The sequence below is a fragment of the Galleria mellonella genome, unplaced genomic scaffold (genome assembly GCF_026898425.1).
Source record: "Galleria mellonella isolate WM207_F2 unplaced genomic scaffold, CSIRO_AGI_GalMel_v1 utg38, whole genome shotgun sequence".
In the NCBI taxonomy this organism is placed as follows: Eukaryota; Metazoa; Arthropoda; class Insecta; order Lepidoptera; family Pyralidae; genus Galleria; species Galleria mellonella.
The window spans coordinates 3557088-3577856 of NW_026442090.1; the positions used below are offsets into that span (position 1 = coordinate 3557088).

Genomic DNA, 20769 nt, shown 5'->3' on the forward strand with positions numbered 1-20769 from the left:
TAATTTATGTATTTTATAACTAAGTACTTTCAACTAGTCTCTATGTAAAAAATAATATTTTTCAACTATCTATCAATCATTAACTAGGAACTGATAAATTTTAATTTTAGTGACCAGTTTCCGTCAATTATCTTTATCTTGTCTATACAATCAAAACTACAATTCATGGTGACTGTCAGTTATCACAAACAAGGAATATTCTAGGTAGGTAATTGGGTACCTAGACGTATCACATGATTGTGTTAAAATATAGGTAGATCAAAACATTGTTAAATATATTAGTCATCATAATAACATAAGCATTATGAAAAGGTCACAGCCAAGGACAAAAAGCGTAGACGCTTTACGACATAATTGTTTTGTGGAAATCAATACATAGAGTTTTAAAGTTATATTACTATAACTTTTAGTTACTTGCTATAAAAAAGCTTGTTATTATATACTTAAATATAGGTACTTACGTGAGTACTACTCCGTCTATGATTCTAACTTATATAAGCAATCCCATTGTCATCAATATACCCTCATAGGTTGATCTCCACGCGGTCATTCTAGAAACCGTCGTAGATTTTTTTATGGGTGAAAATGGAATGGTATGGCCTGCATTATCGGTATACGCTGGCGGTGCACCAGTGGAAGGTGACAAGTAAAGATGAAAGTAGGCTCGTTGATCCAACTGACTCTGCAATGCATTTGCGGTCGTCACTTCATCTAGTGGGAAGTCGTCCTTGCGTTTGCTCGTATGAGGTCGCCACTCAAGAACGTTTCTTCCCCATCGATTGTTGGCTCGATCTACGTAACTAGTCAATTGCCACTTAAATTACGTGTACTACGGTAACAACAGACAAAATGCCTGTAATTACCCTACTTGGAATTACGAGTACCTACTTACATTCGTGGGAACAAAATTGCACATAAAAGTAAGTAAAAAGTTCAAGCAAGTTGAAGAGCGAAGTGGGAGACTATAATCCATAATGTATTTAATTTTGTGCAGTAAATATATAAATATTCAAGTATAAGTTATGAGCCCTTACAACAATATAAAGTTTCACCGACCTAGATAATGTTGTGCGTCAGTTCACGGCATACGTCGGTTAGTTCAAGTCGTGATTACTTTATAGGTACTCCAATAATAAAGATTATTGGAAGAGAGTGAAATTGATAATATTTTAACAGGCGTCAAAAGTATCATCAGACATCAGGTATACTTTATTTGAATTATAACTTAATACATTTTATTATTATGATGAAATACGTGTCCTGTTGCTATTTTTTCTCACTGTCTACATATTAAATTATATAGATAAAGTAATACTACATGTTAAAAAGATTATCATTCGATAAGGAGTTAAACCCATGAACAAAATATTCTTTGTTTTTGCAAGCCTTTAATTGATATTGACGAGTGAATTTTGGTCTCTATTTATATAGATATAAGAAAGTTTTTATTTATGGGTGATAATGAAGATTGACCAATTTTTTTTATACCACTGAGGTGGCAAATAAGCATACAGCCCATCTAATGGCAAACGGTTACCGTAGTCTACGAACGTCTGCAATATCAGGGGCATTACGCGCGCGTTGTCGAATTTGAAAGCACCCCTTAATCCCTTAATTTTGAAGAATCCCATGCTGTAGTCTCTTAGAATAACTTCGATAAGGAACTTACTGCATAACCTGCATAGCGTTCGTGGTAGAAAAAGCCAATCGGTCCATCATGACGAATTCACCAAGACTAGACAACACTATTATTTCCACGTAGAGGTTAGTCTGATTGGGTATACTGCTAGCAATGGGACTCTTGTCTCCATTACTAATAATCCCTAGCCCCACCTATAAGTAGTGGAGATTGGGATTATTAGTAATGGAGACATTAGTGATATTGATATAAGTATTAAACTCATACAGGTACGTTTATGATTTAAGCTATTCGGACAAAATGAGTTTATGAGTGAAAAAAAGTATATACTCACGACTATAATACCCAATGGTGTAGTTAGTGACATTTGTCGATTATTGCCATTTACGAGAGACCTAGATATTCTAATATGTTCTTCGAAATGTTGGCGTATCGAGTATTACATCCACCATGACGATAGCAGTCGATTAATGCCTCTGGCTACTTCACTGGGGATTATAGTCGTGAGCATATTGTATAATATTTTGAAATATTACTTCACGTGGTTGGAAATACTCTTCTACTATTTTATTATGGAAATAAAATATTTAAATATTTTTTTTTATACAACTTAGAATGGCAAACAAGGTGACGGCCTACCTGATGCAAAGTGGTAACCGTCGCCTATAGACATGAGCAGTACCATGGACATAACAGAGTATACTGTTTCGCCCATGATACTTCTCATGCGTTGCCATTTCTGAGGACTAAGGTGTTATTCCTCTGTACCCTGTAAATTCACGCCATATCCCACCCTTCAAACCGAAACACAGCCATGCAAACACAACTGCTTTACGGTTGAAACACGAATGGGACAGACGTACCCAAGCAAACGACTTTTGTACAAAGTCTCCTTCTGGTATTTGCGTTTACTAAAAACATTATCTAGTATTCTATACTAATAAATGTTGTATTAATTTAAAACTCGAACCGGTTATCTCGATGAATTATTTTCAGACTTCTAGTTTCAAATACAGTAGGTACTATTTTTTAAGGACCTAAAACATTTGTATTTTTTTTTTAGGTTTGTTTAACAATAATCATAGCAAAGAAGTTGTTTGGTTAACAATAATCATAGCAAAGAACATTATATGTACCTAACATATAATGTTCTTTGCTATGATTATTGTTACATCCGTTTACTAAATTCGTACCTCTTTTCTTATTACTTATTTCTGATTATTACTTTCTGATTTACTTTAAAAATTATCTCCCAAAGAGCTTAATTATATTGTTTTCAAAGCTCTCTATAACAGTTCATCATCATCTTCCTACCCTTATCCCAATTATTATTTGGGTCGGTGTATTATGTTTTTATACATATTACAAAAAGATTTGGTTTTTAGTTTTACGACCGGCCGCCTGCCTGACGTCAACCCTCTTTGGGAATCTAATCTTTTGGGCTCTCTATAACAGTTGACGTAATAAAATAAATGTGAATGGTTATAAAATTATTTTTTATGGAAATTATTTATTTATTTATTTACACTTTATTGTACCAAGTAAAAAGAAAAATAACATATACAGTAAATATTAATGAGAAGTGATACGGCGGATAAAAGGCGGCCTTATCGCTAAGCGATCTCTTCCAGACAACCTTTGGGTAGAGGACATTGAGAAAAAGACAAAGGGTAGGTCACCACCTACCTACCCACCTACCCACCGGTAGGTTATTTTACATACTTCTCCATTTAAACGAAGACGTGGTCACAACTTATAAAAAATATTAGGTACTTTCATACAAGGACTCTGTAGACGAATATTTCGACATTATTTTACTTCGCTGTCAAAACGAGTTACACTAGAGCTAAGGTCAACTGGTACGCACGGACCATTCTTAATAAAAAAATGTTTCCACATACGCATATATGCGTTTTTTTATTATTAATTCACTAATAACAACAAAAACTAATTATAACGCGTTTTTCACACAGAAAAGTGTGAATTAATGTAGGTGTTGCTTTACTGTTTTATTCCGAATGCATCTATCCTAAAAGAAGTCAAATTTGAAGTACCTCCCCGAAACTGACAAGATTATAAATAAATGGCTTAAATATATAAATAGTTTTGTATGAACACTGACAGACTATAAACGGAACACCGCTTGAATTGTATAAAGTTTAAGTCCAGCCACCTTACTTATTAAACGACCTTTGCTTTTATAAGATGACAAAATCCCTTTCCCCTAATATGTATGTAGTAGAAAATAATTCAAAATTTGTTTTTTTTTTTTGATGGGTGAAAATGGTATGGTAACCCCGCCTGCGCTAACAGGATACGCTGGCAGAACACCAGTGAAGGGTGATAGGTGAGAATGAAAACAGGCCAGTTAGCCCATCATGATGAATTCATCAGGAATTAACCATGATAGTTTCCAGGGGGAACCGCGAGGAGGTCGACCTGGTTGGGTATATTGCTAGCAATGGGATTCTCAGTCTCCATTACTAACAATCCCTTTCCCCCTATTCAAAATTTGTTTATATTATGTACTCGCACTAGCTATCCAGCCCGGCTTAGCACAGGTAGATATCAATTTAGAAAATAAAAATATAATATTAGGCTATAGTAGCGTATGTTATTTGCTGATAATGTAGCTTACTATAAGTGAAAGAATTTTTAAAATCGGTTGAGTAGTTTTTGAGTTTATCCATTATTAACCAACAAACAATCAAATTGTTAGTTTATAACATTAATATAGATGTAATATCTGAATATCCCTTTATATTGGCGGCAATAGTGAAGAGTCCTTGATAGTCATACGTATACTAAATTTCATTTTATATGTTAGTATACAATCAACGTTGGTCAGTGGAAGTCGTGACGTTGTAAATAACATCGACATTGCATACCGCGCACTTGTTTGAATTCGTCAATCGATAGCTGGTGTTCGTGATCCGAATTTCAGGTGGGTGTAAATGGTTTTACTTCGTATTGATTATAGATAAACAGTACATTACATAGATGATCCAAATTATATACTTATCGTCTTTAGTATCTAAGTAAAATAAATTAATTTTGGTATATAAGCTTATACGTATACTAGTTGTTTCATTGTGAATTTCACTACATTCTTCTAATTACAAATATAACAGAGTCTACATATAAATTTACAATCCCTATTTTACTCTCTTAGGAGATAGATTTACAAAAACGCTACAAAAATACGTAATTGTTTATTTCTAACTAGAAGTTTGTATATATTAAATTCAAACATTAAAATAAAACAATTTCAAAGTTAGAAACATGCTAACTTTGAAATTGACGGGTTTCCGTACAACCGTTCATCCCTTATCTTCTCTCTTTAAGGGTAGATTTTCCAAAAATCCTTCTTTAGTGGGAAGTTTACATTATAAAATGTATCAACTGCCAAAATTTCAAGCTTTTAGCCCTTGTGGATTATGCGTTGATCAATCGGTCAGGATAAACGATTTTATATGTATAGATAAAATTAAATGTTAGTATGGCACGTTAGCTAACTTTACTATCTGGGGGCCTACCATGAAATGAACTTCCGAAGTTTCGGATTCAAAATCGTGTTTTCGTTCATACCTAAATCGGCCTAGTAAGCTTAACATTTCATTCGTCAGAAATCCTACCATAAACGTCCAAAGGAATAATATTTAATATTTTTAATGTTTTTAAATGGTAAGTATTATGTAATTTTAACATCAAATTTGTGTTTAACGAAACATTTCATAGTAGGCCCTCTGGTATTATCCCACCAGGTGTGGTACATATTTACGCTATGGTAGAATAATATATGTTCTTAATCTTATGCGATTACGTTAGTGGGGTACCTACCAGTGAGGGTGAAGTCATCAAGTCACCTACAATAACAACAGAGCGTCTTCATAATTATCGTTATAAATTTTCTGTTACAATGTAGCAAACGTGCATGAAATACTGATATTATGTATGTGTACGGAAATTTAAAAGCATCTCTATACAACTGTATAAATATATATTTTGCTCTTCGACTACCTAAGTGCCCTGCTACGTTAAATGAAAAAATATACTTATGATTTCAGTCTCTAACGGGGTAATCAGAGGCATTTGCTAATTGAGCATGTTGAATGCATATACTCTGATAATCTTGACATAAGGATCTTGTCCAGACTGCTTTGATAAACGCATATTTCCAAAGGAAATTAAGGTGTTTTCTGATGGATTATAGATGTCTTTTTATGTCGGTGGAGTGGAACTTCTCTCATCAATCACTTGGTGCTACTTTCTGAGATTTTTGTATTTATCTAGTTTTCTACTTCACCACATTTGTTAGGTAGTATTCTGACCTATATCTAACGTCCATGTCACGCCTATAGCGGTTATGATTGAAAACACTAAGCTCGAAGTTATCGACGATTATGTATACGTGGAACAACTTGTCCGACTAGGTAAATGCAATTTCGACCAAAAGGTCAACCAAAAAAATTTTACTTGGCTGGGCAGCGTTCTAATTTATGTCACGTCTTCTTGTTCAAAATGTGAAGACGAAGGTCTTTAACCAGTGCATGTTGCATTGGTTATACATTTTGCACACGGTTGTTCGTATACAATAGCTTCAAATTAGGTACTCAGCAGGCTCTGGAGTGGGCTATGCTCGGAGTTTCTTTGCGTGATAGAATTCGAAACGAGGATATACAAAAGAACCAAAGTAACCGACATAGCCCGAAAGATAAGCAAGCTAAAGTAACAATGCGCTGGTCACATAGCTTGAAGAACTGATAACCGATGGGAAAGAAAGGTACTTGTGGCGACCCCATATAGGAAAACGTAGCTCAGGACAATTCCTCAAATTCATTGCAGGGAGTCAGTGGATGTAGATGACTCAGGACCATTCCTTATGGCAGTCTATAGGGGAGGCCTATGTTCAGCAGTCGACTGATAATGGCTGATATGATAATGATTCTGACTCATACAATATGACTGAGCTATTAGTTTGTTTTTTTTTTTTATCTTTGAAGGCGATTGCTATAATCCCAACAAAAATTTATAATGGTAGTGTTTCTAATTGTTCATGGATAATGCTGCTATGCTGTGTAGCAGAATGAAGTGCCTTATGGTATTCTACATACTAATTGGGGGTTTTTTCTGTTTCTGTTTTGGGTTTAGGCAGTACATATACATTTCTAGGCTAACCTTGTTTCCGCAATTCACTAAACCTAGTGTATTCTCCCTGATTCTATACAGATATATGTACTTTAGTATTTTATATTATTAAGTATTAAGTCATCATTGCTTATTTAGATAATTAGTAAACCTATACCCACATATATAATTAACTGAATGACGCTATTTTCCCACAATTCAATGATGCAACTATTTTATTACCGCCATCACAGCGTTACGCTGTGCTTCTATATTATTTAGTTGCTCAGATAGGTAGGCAAGTTATAAAACAAAAATAAAGTCTGATTGACTGGCAAAGATTCGTCTAGGAATGTATTTCTATTTATATTTTTATCAATTTTTTCTGTATTTACAGTTTTCTAAAATAAACAAAATTATAGAAATTGTATGTAATTAATATAGTGACAACAAACATTATTATTTATAAACTAAATATACGGAATGTGTTAAGTATTTTGATGGTGTCTGTAATTTGGTCTGTTAGGTTTTAGACATCTTTTTACATAAGACTGTACAATACAAACATTTGTATTTCTAAGTTTTCTATCCTTTCTAATTATAATTGTGAAAGTGAGTTTGCTTCTTTATTACCTACCTATGTTGGCACACACGTAGTTATCAAAGGTGAAGGAAATAGGTTTGAAATAGGGTACTATTAACTGCGGTCAATTGACTAAGTCGCTAGTAAAAACTATAGTAAGTATATAATATCCTTCTTATCCAATAAAAACGGCAAACCTCTCATAAACTTTACTGGGTACAGACTCTGTACCCTGTAGACTCTGTACTACAGAGGAATAACATCCGAGTCCTCAGGAATGGCAACGCATGGGGGGTATCGTGGGCAAAACAGTATACTCTGTTATGTCCATGGTACTGCTCATGTCTATAGGCGACGGTTACCACTTTCCATCAGGTGGGCCGTCAGCTTGTTTGTCATTCTAAGTTGTATAAATAAAAAAAAACCTATTTTAGCTATTGAACTTTTATGTCTATCTCTTTTATGCTAAATGCTTAATTTGAAATCAAGTGACAAAACAGCATAATAATTAAAATAGGTTTGTGGAAATTGTTGGTTTTTATGAATTAAGCGGTATATATTTACTTAAGTATTTTTAGCTAATATGTAATAAAAATAATCTGTCTAATAGTAAATATTCATACATTAAAATTGACAATGCTATTTCTTTTATTTTTTTTATTCATATATTATTATTCACTCAATTATAATTGTATATGTCAATTTGTAGAATTACGTAAAAATGGATTGCATAAGCGGTTGGTGTAGAAGCAAGCGGCGTCTACTCGGCTCTACGGCCATCGTCACGGGCTGCAATACCGGCATTGGCAAGGAGACTGCGGCTGACCTGTACGCCAGAGGTCTGATTCATTTCAATGAATTATTTATAGTATTTAATTATATCTGTTTATGTATAATATTACCAATAAGATTTATGAAAAGTTATTTATAGTTATAATAACAATATTATGCTATTATGTTTCTCTATCTATCTATTGTGTATTCTATTAAATCTAGGATTTTCTTTATAAAATCAGTAGACAGACGCTATAGTATTTCAACTGCGATCATTATACTTTGGTATTATACTAGTACACCCGTAGTTTTTTTTTCTAATGGTAAAGTTTCTTTAATGGATGACAATGTAATGGTAACCCCGGCCGCGCTATCGGTATACACTGACAGGGCACCAGTGAGAGATGATAAGTGAGGATGAAACGGCAGGTCAGTTAGCCCCTCGAACGAATTCAACGATAAATTAGTCATGATAGTTTCCAGGGGGAACCGCGTGGAGGTCGATCTGATGAGGTATATTGATAGCAATGGGGAATAACCTCTCCATTACTAACAATCCCTTCCCCCTTAACGGTAAGGTTATGATAATGGAATAACCTCGCCTTCGCTAACGGTATACGTTGACGGCAAGGGATAAGATGTGAAAATAAAAGGTCAGTAGGTCAGTTTGACCATCGTGATGAATACAACTGGCATTCAGTGTGAAAGTTTCCTAGAGGGACCAAGCGGACTTGTTAAGTCGACTTGATAGGGTATATTGCTTAGCATGGGACTTTACACCCTGGAGTTCAGATATCAACAGATAAATTTTATATTCCAGGAGCGCGCGTCATAATGGCATGCCGAGACACTAATAAGGCGGAAGCGGCTAAAACCGACATAGAAAACGAAATTGATAAAACCGAAATCAGAGGAGTTTTGGTAGTGGAAAAACTAGACGTATCTAGTCTGAAATCAGTTCGTGAATTTGTATCCAAAATGTTGGAGACTGAGTCCCAGATACATATATTAATAAACAACGCGGGTGTCATGATGTGCCCTGAATCTAAAACTGAGGATGGCTTCGAGACTCACATCGGCACCAATCACTTTGGACACGCCCTACTGACGCTGTTACTGCTACCAAGGATGATCAAATCAGCTCCTTCGAGGGTAGTATTTGTATCATCTAAGCTACATCAATGTAAGTTGTAGTATTTTTTGTTTTTAAGTGGATGATAATGGAATGGTAACCTGCACTAACGGTATACGCTGGCGAGGCACTAGTGAGGGATGATAGGTGAGAATGAAAAAGCAGAACAGTTAGCCTATCGCGATAAATATATCTGGAATTCTGCACGCTGGTTTCCGGGGGGAACCACGTGGAGGTCAACCTGACAGGGTGTATTGGACAGGTAATCCGCATTACTAAATATCCCTTTTCTCCAAGTTGTAGTATTAATAGAGTAAGAATATGAGTACAATGTGTCACCAACTCCTTTTATCCTCGAAATATCGTAACAAAGTATAATTCATTCTTTTAATTTTACTTTTTCTTTTATTTTACATACAATAGAAGAAAAAGTCGAAATAAAAGTCGGTATAAAATTATTAGGGCAGTAACGCTATAAATAGAGTTATGATTTGAAAATTATTATGTTAACTATTAAAAAAAATAATTAAAATATTATCGTATGGTAATTTTATGAGATCTTTTATTTTTAAGTTTTTGTCTATAATATATGAGTAATTAATATTATCTTATGTTAAAAATTTGAATAAATAATTTTGTTTTTACACACACTTTTTACATTGTTTTTTCACAGCCCACAAACTGGACTTGGATGATCTTAATTTTGAAAAATCTGAGTATAACGCTAATGTAGCATATTGTAGAAGTAAGGCTGCGAATGTGCTCTTTGCCAAAGCACTGGATATGAAATTGAAGGTAAATTATATTATACAAATACTAATGTACACAATGGGTAATACAATTTCAACAATGGGCTGGTCCTTATATCTAATCTACGAGACATAAAATAGCCTGACTAGAATTGAACAGTTTGTTTTAGCCCAAGAACCCAAGCTATCACCATGTAATTCTAAAACGTATTTTTTTTTTATATAATTTTAGAGTCATGTTCTTAAAGTGACTATTGCTATCTTATCTGAGAGATTATGTTATTAATATCTATTCCATTTTTAATTCCTTTTTTTTTTATATAAATTATTTTAAAGCCTAACATAATAAGCACATATGTACAAAAAGTTTTCACAATGATATTCCAAGCATATAGTACGTGTATGTTAAGATGAAAAATCTGCAAAGACATAAGTGGTTATATTTGCAGGAACAAAACATAAAATATGTAACAACCTACAGTCTACACCCAGGAGTAATAAAGACTGACATCAGCAGACACTTTGACAAAACCGTAGCGCGTGGCGCTACATGGGCGTTCAACAACGCTGGACTGTTCTTGAAGTCGCCGAAATGTGGCGCACAGACTTCGATATACTGCGCTGTTGATGAAGCTTGTTCTGTAGAAAGTGGCCTCTATTATAGGTAAGTTACATATACAAGTTAAAATAAAAATCGTACATTCTTTCGGGAAAGTATGCTACCAGTGGAACAGAAAAAAAATCAACGAAATATAAAGTCGAATAACAAACTAAAAATTTTGAGCCATACCATTCTTAATTTTTTTTTACAACAGTTATTAGGTCAAGCTTTTTTACACCTAATGTAGAAGCCCTATTTGTTAGGTATCGCAACTGTATTGTACTTGCTATCTCCTGTATGTGCAATTTAAAGGAGGAGATTTCTTAATTTATTTATCTACAATTTTTTTATTATTGTAGATAAATAAATTAAGTTACCAGTTTGTTTTACAAACTAGACAAATTTTTGAAGTCGCTAAAATTTTGAGAAAGATTTTACTTTTATTGAGTTTCATCTTTTATAGGTAGACTTATCAAGATATTTCTAATTTGTAAATATCTACTTGAGCAGTTATGTATTCACTTTTGTTTGTTACAGTGATTGTGAGGTGAAACGTCCATCAAAACAATGTCAAGATGAAGAATTTGCAATTAAATTCTGGGACAAGACTATCGAATCTCTGAACTTAAAGAACTATAATGCTTTCGGAGATTCTGATCCGCCAAAAGATTTGCTCGCTTAATTTATATTATTGAATTTACATCTATTTATGTCTATTTATAATTGAATCCTCAAAGTGAATAAGCACAGTGTGATGCAAATAATCAGTTATATTTTGATTTTTTGTATGTTTAAGTAGAGACTATATATAGTATTAAAAATAATGAATGTTAAAGATAAATAGTAGGATTTGTTGTCTTTTGTCATTTATTTACAAGTAATGACAAGTATACAACTCACAAAACCGTATACATAAAATATATTACTTAGGCATACCCTATCTACTCGGGTGAAGATTAACGCAACTGGTGGATAGAGTAGAAAGGCTATTTTTTCTCAATACTGTAAATGTAAAATATACCCTCATTGATCGGATATTTTTATTTTATTATTATTATAAATATGAAAGTGAGTTTATTTATTAGCTTTCAGTACATTTATGGCTTCAACTTTAATTTGGCTTACACGTAATATTTTAGGTGGAGAAGGGTATAGGCTATTTTCCCAGTCATTAAACTAGAAACTAATTCATTATTTGGTTGATGGAATAGTAAACACGCAGATTAAATCCTAACTGAAAATATAGGATATTTTATATATAGATACTGATAAAGGCTCGGGTAAAGTCGCAGGAAACAGCTAGTAAAATATATAATTATGTTGAGAGTGTAGAAACATTTTAGCACGAGTTGATCACAACGTGTCAATATAGTTATCACTGTTTAAATGTTGCTTTTATACAAAATTTTATGTGTTAATATATAATATAGGTGGTATGTACCCAAGCGTTGCCTATTATTTATAATAAAAATATGCACTTACAGCTAGTTTATTATTGAATAGAAGTTTAGAGTATCACATATGGTAGAAGTACGGGTATCGTAAGTATAAATCGATTATTTTTTTACCGTTATCTTTTATGTAAAATCAGCAGAATTCGTATATAATTTAATGCATCAATTTATTCCTATTTTTATTTGGACCTAGTTACGAAAAAATAGTCAAATTACATTGAATGCCCATTAAAGATGGCTGCTTTCAGCTCTAGCTCCAATTATTATCGTTTTTTTTTACCTGAAAGTAGGATCCTCAAATGTACTCGCATTATTATAATATTCTAGTTGCTGCTGCTGTGTTTTATGGTTTGGATCATTCTCTCTCAAGTTAGTAATTATAGTTGTATTAGCGGACTTTTGGCAGAAAAACATAGCGGGTATTGAAAAATCCAGCTAGCCGCTCCGCCTGATGCCTCCGCAGCGAGTTTCGCTCTCGTTTGATTAACTACATTTATTATCCCTATTATCCCAGTCTGAGAAACCAGTGTTTTCAATCCTAAAAAAAGCAAGAAGTAATTTCTGATTTTATCTTGCAAAAAAGAAACTTTATGCGTGACAAAATTAATATGGAAAATAGACTAATGAAAATTCTATCGATTGCGAAAAAACCAAGCCGTAATTGAAAATTCTATTTTTTTAAAGGTCTTTAATAAGTAAATTACGCCTTCATTCATTCTAGAGGAAGTCATATTTTTTTAAATAATACAAAGAGGTTTTTTTTTGATGGGTGAAAATGGTATGGTAATCCCGCCTGCGCTAACGGGATACGCTGGCGGAGCACCAGTGAAAGGTAATAGATCAGAATGAAAACAGGCCAGTTGCCCATCAGTAGGCCATCATGATGAATTCATCAGTAATTAACCATGATAGTTTCCAGGGAGAACCGCGAAGAGGTCGACCTGGTTGGGTATATTGCTAGCAATGGGATTCTCAGTCTCCATTACTAACAATCCCTTCCCCCCCCCCTATATAAAAAGGTTAATTATGGACATATATTTTTCTTGATAAATAATATAAGTTATAAACATTTTTGTTGCATTTTGTTTTTTAATTATTATAATTTTAAAGTGCCTTTGTGGTATACGCAGTCAATTTGGTTGATGAACGCTAATCTGGCTCGAAGGACCATGAGGATGTAGTATTGGTTCCTATATTTTTTCTTTATAAATGAAAAGTCACTGTTGAATTACTTTTTGTTTGTTACAATTAGATATTCAAATTCAAATTCAAATTCAAAAATCATTTATTCATGTAGGACATTTTAGCCGCTTATGAACGTCAAATTTTTACATTATAATTTTATATTTACCCTACCGTCCAGTTCGGTATATAGATCCAATTGAGAAGAACTGGCAAGAAACTCAATTGAATTCCTTTTTTTTTTTTTTTTTTTTTTTTTTTTTTTTTTTTTTTTTTTTTTATTTTATTTATTAATATTGCTATATGGTATGCACGTTGCGCAGTCAACATCCTTGACAAGCGCGGAAATTAATTAAAATTAAATTATAATAACGATCGTAATCGACTAACCTATGCATGCCAAATAGTAAAGGTCGTTGGTTATACAAATATGTTTAATGTCACTAAAATGTTGTATATACCACTTTTTATAGGGCTTTTCTTGAATACTCTTTTATTGTAAATATTACATAAGCGAGGAATGTATCTATTTTTTAACGCGCCACCTACCTATTTATGTTTTAATTCTTTCTACCCAAAGGTTGTCTGGAACAGATTGCTTAGCAATAAGACCTCTTTTTGTACTACACTACACTTATTGAAAATTCTTCAACAAGTCCTGTAATAAAAAGTTGCTGCAGTAAAGCAGCTGCAGTAAAATGTTAAATAAATATATAAGTAATTAATATATAAGTGATGTCTATCATCGTAAAATAAAAACCAATAGGTAGAATAGAATATATATATATATATATATATATATATATATATATATACACATATATATATATACACATATATACATATACATTTCGCTCTGAGATTTGTGTGAAGAGATCGCTGATGTACTCCACTTTAGAACACTTTAGAACTATTTGCAGAGTAACCAAATGGCCACCAGCTAAAACGCATGTAGCAAATGCATCGTACCACGTTTGAGGCTCTATGTGGCTTATATATCATGTATTCTTAAGACCAAGATTTAATTCTACAATAGAGTCGAAACTGTTTCACAAAAATGACCAGGCGTATCCCACAAGAAAGATTTTATAATAAAAAGTTTAATTTACAATAAATACATTTGTTATTAAAAATTTAATGAAGATAAACACGTTAATGGGCCACCTGATGAAAAGTAGTATCGTTTAACATAAAGTACGTACAATATAGAATACAATGAACATACTAGAAGATTTTTTTATACAACTTAGAATGGCAAACAAGCTGACGGCCCACCTGATGGAAAGTGGTAACCGTCGCCTATGGACATAACAAAGTATACTGTTTCGCCCATGATACCGCCCATGCGTTGCCATTCCTGAGGATTCAGGTGTTATTCCTCTGATAGGTAACATTACAGCCTGTGTCAACATAATCGTTAACAACTGACACCCGATGCGGAAGAAATGTTTTCAAGTGGAGCTTCTGTGTAGCTAACCGCAGTGTGGAACAACATCAAGAATGGTCACGCACAGTGTGGTTTCGGAGACGCTTCCTCCAGCGAACACTTAGGTTGTGAAATGATGTTCCTGTCGAGGCTCTCTCTAGAGAGCATGGGGTTTTGCAAAAAGGGCGTATTAATGTTTCTTAAGAATTGGCAACGCGCGCGTATGGACGTCTGTAACACCAAGGTGTTCTTGGTGTTACAGACGTCCATAGGCCTATCTGACGGTAACTCCGTTTACCATCAGACGGGCCGTATGCTTGTTTGCTACCATAGTAGTATAAAATTCAGGTAAATGAAACCACGACCTGAAACATGTTGCGGTGTAAGCGAGATGCAGGTGCTTGTTGTTGGGTAGCCTTTGTTTATCAATGAAATGTCTAAAAGATGATGATGATACTAACCGTTAATAGAAACACAGGTTCTTTCTGAATACAAGTCATGCACTCCAATGTATACACCCGGGAATTTGTTTAGTATTGACGTAATAAGTATCGGTATAGTGTCAGCTTCGTCTAAATGTTTAGGAACAAATAGGCCCCTTTGCCTTCGCAGCGTATCCTCGCAGTTGACCACGGTGCTGCGGCATGGTGCACTTTATAGAAAGCATTTTTTTTTAATAAGTGATAATGGAATGGCAACCCCACCTGCGCTATCGGTGTACACTTGCGGGGTACCAGTGAAGGATGATAGGTGGGAATGACATAGGTTTCTTAGCCCATCGTGACAAAATCATTAATGAATCAATTACAATGGTTCCCAGGGGGAACCGCGAGGAGGTCGACCTGATAGAGCATATTGCTAGTAATAGGGTTACTAATTCCTATTTCTAACAATCTCTTTCTTTATAGAAAGCATTAAATTCCTTTTCGTAGCGATAGTCTTCACGAGATGTAGTACGCTGTGATTCTGAATGAATACAAACTCTCTATTATATTAGATCAAAAGGAGACTCACGCTTTGAACCTACCTACTTAAATACAATAGGCAAATCATTGCGGAAAAATTATTGATTCAATTATTGTAAGTACTCATAAAATATATTTCTTTCAATTATACGTTTACGTATGGTTGGTAGGTACGTAGCATAAACTGACTGACATGACATACCTGGTATTTTTTTTAAATGGATAATTTTACTCGCCTTTCTCATACGAAACGATTTTATAGATAGATTCGTTTGGCACCTGTCTTAAGGCCGGTACTACGAACGCTTGCCGCGTGATATAACCTCAAATAGAGAACGTCAGTGTTAACTTTAAGGCTTTCTGGAATTCTGGTAGTAGATATGATCATAGGTAGGTAATTGGTTCATTTTTCTTCTTCTATACGTCTATAAAGTATGTAAGTATTTAATAGTATTTACATTTTCGATCGATTTAGTATCTAAAGGTAAGGATTCAATATGTACACATTTCAATTAAATGACTAAACTGATTTGGGACGAAGATTAGCAAAACATTGCGGATTTTCAAAATAAAAATACAATTTATGAGATTAGTATTAGTCTGTATTAGGTATATGTAACACATCATGTAATGCACCGATACATTTAAGTATTGCTCTATGAAAATACAGCAATTTAGGTAAAACAAACACTGCCTGGGAGGTTAAAATAGCTACTTTTCGCAAATCACAATTAAATTAATTTTGTATACTAAGGATCTCGTGGTGCACCATAATAACACCAATATCGTTTCATCAGTTAAGTTATACGAAATGAATAATTTTATGAATCCGGCAATGTGGCCTTTATAGCCTGCTCCTAAGAGACCACAAATAAGTGATATATAAAGGGGTATGAGTAAATTCGATGTCTTTTTCGACTGACGACTGAGCTTAAATGGACACTCAAGAAAATGTAATATTTGAATTTTATGATTGGAACCATGTAGATAAAGAATATCGGAGGCATTTGAATTAGAATATTACATATCTATGTACAGGTATATACAATTTTAAACTCAATCATCTCAGCTCCGATATTATATACGGTAAAAGTTATTAATCATAAATATTTCTTAAAGTAGTAATTATAAACTAACAATAAAATTGTCAGCCGCCATTACAAGAAATAAAACGCTATCTCTGGTTTATGCATTCACCCATACCCTTTTATAATTTACAAAATACACTGTTCGAAGTATTACATATAAGCGTCTACTACGTTATTCATAATACAGATTGCAGAATGAGTTTCTCATGAGATATTTTGATTTATAGATCATGTTTATATAATATTCACATTGATAAAGCTCTAAAATGGGACAGGATAACATTAATTTAGCCAAAGAAATTGATTCCTACTACTGCAACTCCTTATTGTATATTGTAAAACAAAAAAGATAGCATATTAGATGTTTTGATTGATGACGATTACATCATTGGTATATACAACTGATAGGAATCAATATCAAGGACTGTCAATTATAAGCACTCGGTAATAACAAATATATTTACAAATAAATGCTTAAATAAAATTCACGATAAAAATTATCTACTTAAAATAAACTTTGCAATAATAAATATTGATAAATATATATTGTAAATAATTATTGCATTGTGATTTTTGTGTACACATTCATCATTCAATAGCCATGTACCAAATAAGAGTTATAGGTACTATTAAGAAAATACTTATAAAGATTGAAAACGTATACTAGAATTGAATATAGAACTCTCGAATATATATCTATAACTTTGAATAGATATATAGTCACAGAGACAGAATGATGACATGAATAAATAGTCAGGTAAGCTATTAACAATTGTTCTTTTTATAATCCACAGCACCCAAATCACTTTCGAATTCAATTAAATTACAATTACTTCAATATACATTTCAATACCTATGTAATACTATTTGACTAGGCATATAATAATTTCCTACAAATTTCATATGAAGCATTTATAATACCCCAACTTAAAAATGCTCGTGATATATTTAATAAAGCTCCATGATAGAAATTAGAAAATTTCGAGCCACGCTTACTTAGGATATATTTAAATTCATACGATATTGTTCTATGGGGTCCGCCTAGTTCACACTGCATAGCAATTTTAATAACGTTCAGAGGATAGAAAAGTGTGCTCAAAAAAGCTCCAATTGATGCACCAGCTATAAAATTTTGCATACTCTGATATATGAGACGCTCTTGCCTTGGTAGCCTATCACGAACTTCATCACGGATAATAAAAAACATAGCATTAGAAGGGCCATTTCTTAATAATATAGGAATTAATCCTCTATAAAATTCTTTAACGCCATAGTGTCTTAGAATGTATCCAGCAGCATGAGCAGTATTCTTAAATTGCTTATGGTATTTCGGATGAATGAGTAGTGTTTGAATTCTTTCAAAAGGCATAAGTGTAGCTTCAAAGCAACCTGCTGCAACTCCAGCTATTGTTTTAGCAACATAAGGATTAACTTTATGATTAAGGAGTGGTCTTAGACATTCATCATATATACCAAACATAAGTGACATTGACAGGGATCTTTGCATCAATGGAGGCAACATCCCCCGATATAAGTAAGCTAATCCTTCTTTCTGCAACTGATTTAATGCAAAAGTAGTTTCCACTCCATGCATCATCTGTAAAAAAATGGGGGAAAAGAATTAATATTTAATAACCATGTGACTTAATACATCAGATGATAATAACATTAATGAGACACTTTGATCCATTTATTGTAATAAGACTAGGTTTTAAAAGACCTAACACTTTTAACAGAAAACTAATTTACATAGTTGGAATAAATTAATATATTTTTAGGAAAATTTAAGTTTTTAACATATATTAAATAATTATATGTTAATAATTTAAAATTCCCTAAAAATAAATTAATTAGTATTTTTTATCTTACTATCAATCAGTAACCAAAGCGGTATTTATTTGTTTTATAGATATGCATTTGTGTACAACCATAACATTTTTTAATCATTATGAGCTAAGATTAACTGTTAGATTTAATATAAATAAATTATTACATTTTATTATAAAGTATATAGGGTTATATATTAATATGATATTATTTAAGTTAAATTAATTGTTTATTACTAATAATTATACACTAATCTTCAGATCACATTCTTTATATGAATGCTTCTTTAAAAAAACAATATTATACAATAATATTTAACCTGTCTAAAGATGAGTTTGTTGAGTGGATAACTTATTAGTATATTGCAGAAAGCAGAACCCCCACCACAGACAAATTCTTTCCAATGGATGGGGAATCCTGGAGTGGGCACCGGCACCTCCATATCACCTTTGTTGAAACAATTTCTCCCCAGTAGATGACACTCTGATATATCAACCTTTTTGCTGTCGCATGACATTACTTGTGTTCCATTTCTAAAAATACACAAAAAAATAAGATCCTTATACAACCATATTTTGCCACAATATCTAATATATAATTTCTATAAATATTAGATTATTTGAAAAATTCACCTTATTAGATATTAACCTATTCGTATCTATACTGAAAACTTGTTATAACTTGATGATAATGTATCATAAGAGCTATGAGTAAGCAGCAAACATAAAGAACACTGTATCAACTAGCCCATAAATATGAGACTCTTAGACTAGGAAGACAAGGTTAATGAATTTGTTTGTAGTAGCTGCTCAGCATTGAAGTTCCATATTGACCTTAATGATACATGAATCTGAGAGAACACAACAAAATACTATTTTTTATAAATAATAAAATTCTAAATGATTTGTAGGTTTTGTACATGTATGGTTTGTTTTAATAATGAGAAATGATTAGAATGTTATTAATCACTATTTAAGTAATTACAATACCAGTTTAGCATCTATCTAATATGATGGCATGGTATATTAAAGATACCATTTTTTATTTAAGATAATAAAAGTTAATTTCAGTATACTAAACCCGAGTTTAATCTGAGCATGTACACATGTTTTCATTGAATATTTGGTATAGTCTAGTCAGTGAGTATCGATAGCACTTAGCGTGTTTAATGTTACATATTTTGAATTATGTAGTATTAAATTTACATGCGACAAAACATTTTACTGTCTATAGGTAAAATGGTTTTAAACTTACCTCTTCAATTATTAAATTACTTCTTCAGACAACTAATTAATTATATAAATTATTACGTGTTCGATAGTTTCAGATTAATAAACATTTAATGTGTTAGTTACAATATGTAGATATGATTAAATTATTTAATACAACTTCAATAATTGTCAAGTTGGTTCTATACTTACTTTTAAATAAAAAAATCATCACAAAACATAAAAAAGGCAATTATAAATAACTTAGCCAAAATTCATTAAATTTTTCTAAAAAAATCCACTGCTATCTGCCACTGTCAACTACATAGAGTACTTTATTATACATAGAGTACCTATAACGTAGTGATTACTTGCTCTGTGCTTAGACTGTTGCTTTAAGTTGCATTTGTCAATTTATTGTATCGATACTATCGATAATTTGAAAACCTGAGGCTTCAGAGTATTAATTAATTTCCATGTGATAATTCTTAGTGAAAATTTCTCTGACGATTCATATACAACATATTGATTATAGTTTTCAATATTTTATTTAAATAAGTAAAATGTTTCAACCATATTTATACGTAAAACATGAAATTGTAACTGTTTTTTCTGTTATTTATATTACATCCAGTAAGGTACACATAATTCTAACTACATTCATTTAAAACTAATTCCACTTCAAAACGTGAAAATAATTAGAAATAAACAAATAATATGAGATAAATAATTCTAATGAAATAAATTTAAATAGTTAAAGATAAAAAAATTCCTTAAGATCACTGCCAGCTGGTAGGGTACCTAGGAGACTTGCTGCATTTCCACGCTGAATAGCTAAATTATTAGAAATTATTTTGTTCATACTCCCGTCAAATCGTAAATAATTGTACTATTGTCTATCTCTCTAACATATGATTATTTTATTTTCTCTCTTTTACATTGCCTCTCTATAAACCATTATAATGGTCATCATTATTTATTCTGCATAGAATTAGAAAGAGAGAGAGAGAGAGA

The 20769-nt window shown here is 32.5% G+C and overlaps 3 protein-coding genes across 5 annotated transcripts; 1 reads left to right on the top strand and 2 right to left on the bottom strand.

Annotated features, from left to right (window-relative positions):
- Nucleotides 1-1053: 1053 nt before the first annotated feature.
- LOC113522738 (retinol dehydrogenase 11-like) lies at nt 1054-12088 on the top strand. 2 transcript variants are annotated; one of them, XM_031913857.2, is made up of 6 exons: nt 1054-1202; nt 8059-8188; nt 8944-9306; nt 9929-10050; nt 10454-10668; nt 11143-12088. In XM_031913857.2, exons 2-6 carry the CDS (start codon nt 8071-8073, stop codon nt 11285-11287), a joined length of 963 nt encoding a protein of 320 aa, XP_031769717.1. In that variant the 5' UTR covers nt 1054-1202; nt 8059-8070; the 3' UTR covers nt 11288-12088. The 2 variants fall into 2 exon arrangements, with proteins under 2 accessions (XP_031769717.1, XP_026764336.1); XM_026908535.3 differs by lacking the exon at nt 1054-1202 and adding an exon at nt 4447-4583.
- A 247-nt stretch (nt 12089-12335) lies between these two features.
- LOC113523030 (uncharacterized) lies at nt 12336-16020 on the bottom strand. The gene is given in 6 exon segments (XM_052897717.1): nt 12336-12597; nt 14097-14285; nt 15137-15263; nt 15266-15319; nt 15559-15633; nt 15912-16020. Coding segments are annotated over 6 exon segments (816 nt in total).
- A 192-nt stretch (nt 16021-16212) lies between these two features.
- On the bottom strand, nt 16213-20093 carry LOC116413629 (mitochondrial nicotinamide adenine dinucleotide transporter SLC25A51). 2 transcript variants are annotated; one of them, XM_031913859.2, is made up of 3 exons: nt 19969-20093; nt 18867-19080; nt 16213-18317 (listed from the first exon to the last, which is right to left on the bottom strand). In XM_031913859.2, exons 2-3 carry the CDS (start codon nt 19062-19064, stop codon nt 17592-17594), a joined length of 924 nt encoding a protein of 307 aa, XP_031769719.2. In that variant the 5' UTR covers nt 19065-19080; nt 19969-20093; the 3' UTR covers nt 16213-17591. The 2 variants fall into 2 exon arrangements, with proteins under 2 accessions (XP_031769719.2, XP_031769718.2); XM_031913858.2 differs by lacking the exon at nt 19969-20093 and adding an exon at nt 19802-19962.
- Between the last annotated feature and the right edge of the window lie 676 nt (nt 20094-20769).

Excerpts from the sequence above, each read along its gene's own strand:
- LOC116413629 (XM_031913859.2), bottom strand. The coding sequence starts at position 19,064 with ATGTCATGCGACAGCAAAAAGGTTGATATATCAGAGTGTCATCTACTG. Across the intron at positions 18,318-18,866 it reads ACAAACTCATCTTTAGACAG|ATGATGCATGGAGTGGAAAC; the intron begins GTTAAATATTAT and ends ATTTTTTTACAG.
- LOC113522738 (XM_031913857.2), top strand. The coding sequence starts at position 8,071 with ATGGATTGCATAAGCGGTTGGTGTAGAAGCAAGCGGCGTCTACTCGGC. Across the intron at positions 8,189-8,943 it reads GGCTGACCTGTACGCCAGAG|GAGCGCGCGTCATAATGGCA; the intron begins GTCTGATTCATT and ends TTTATATTCCAG. Across the intron at positions 10,051-10,453 it reads CACTGGATATGAAATTGAAG|GAACAAAACATAAAATATGT; the intron begins GTAAATTATATT and ends TTATATTTGCAG.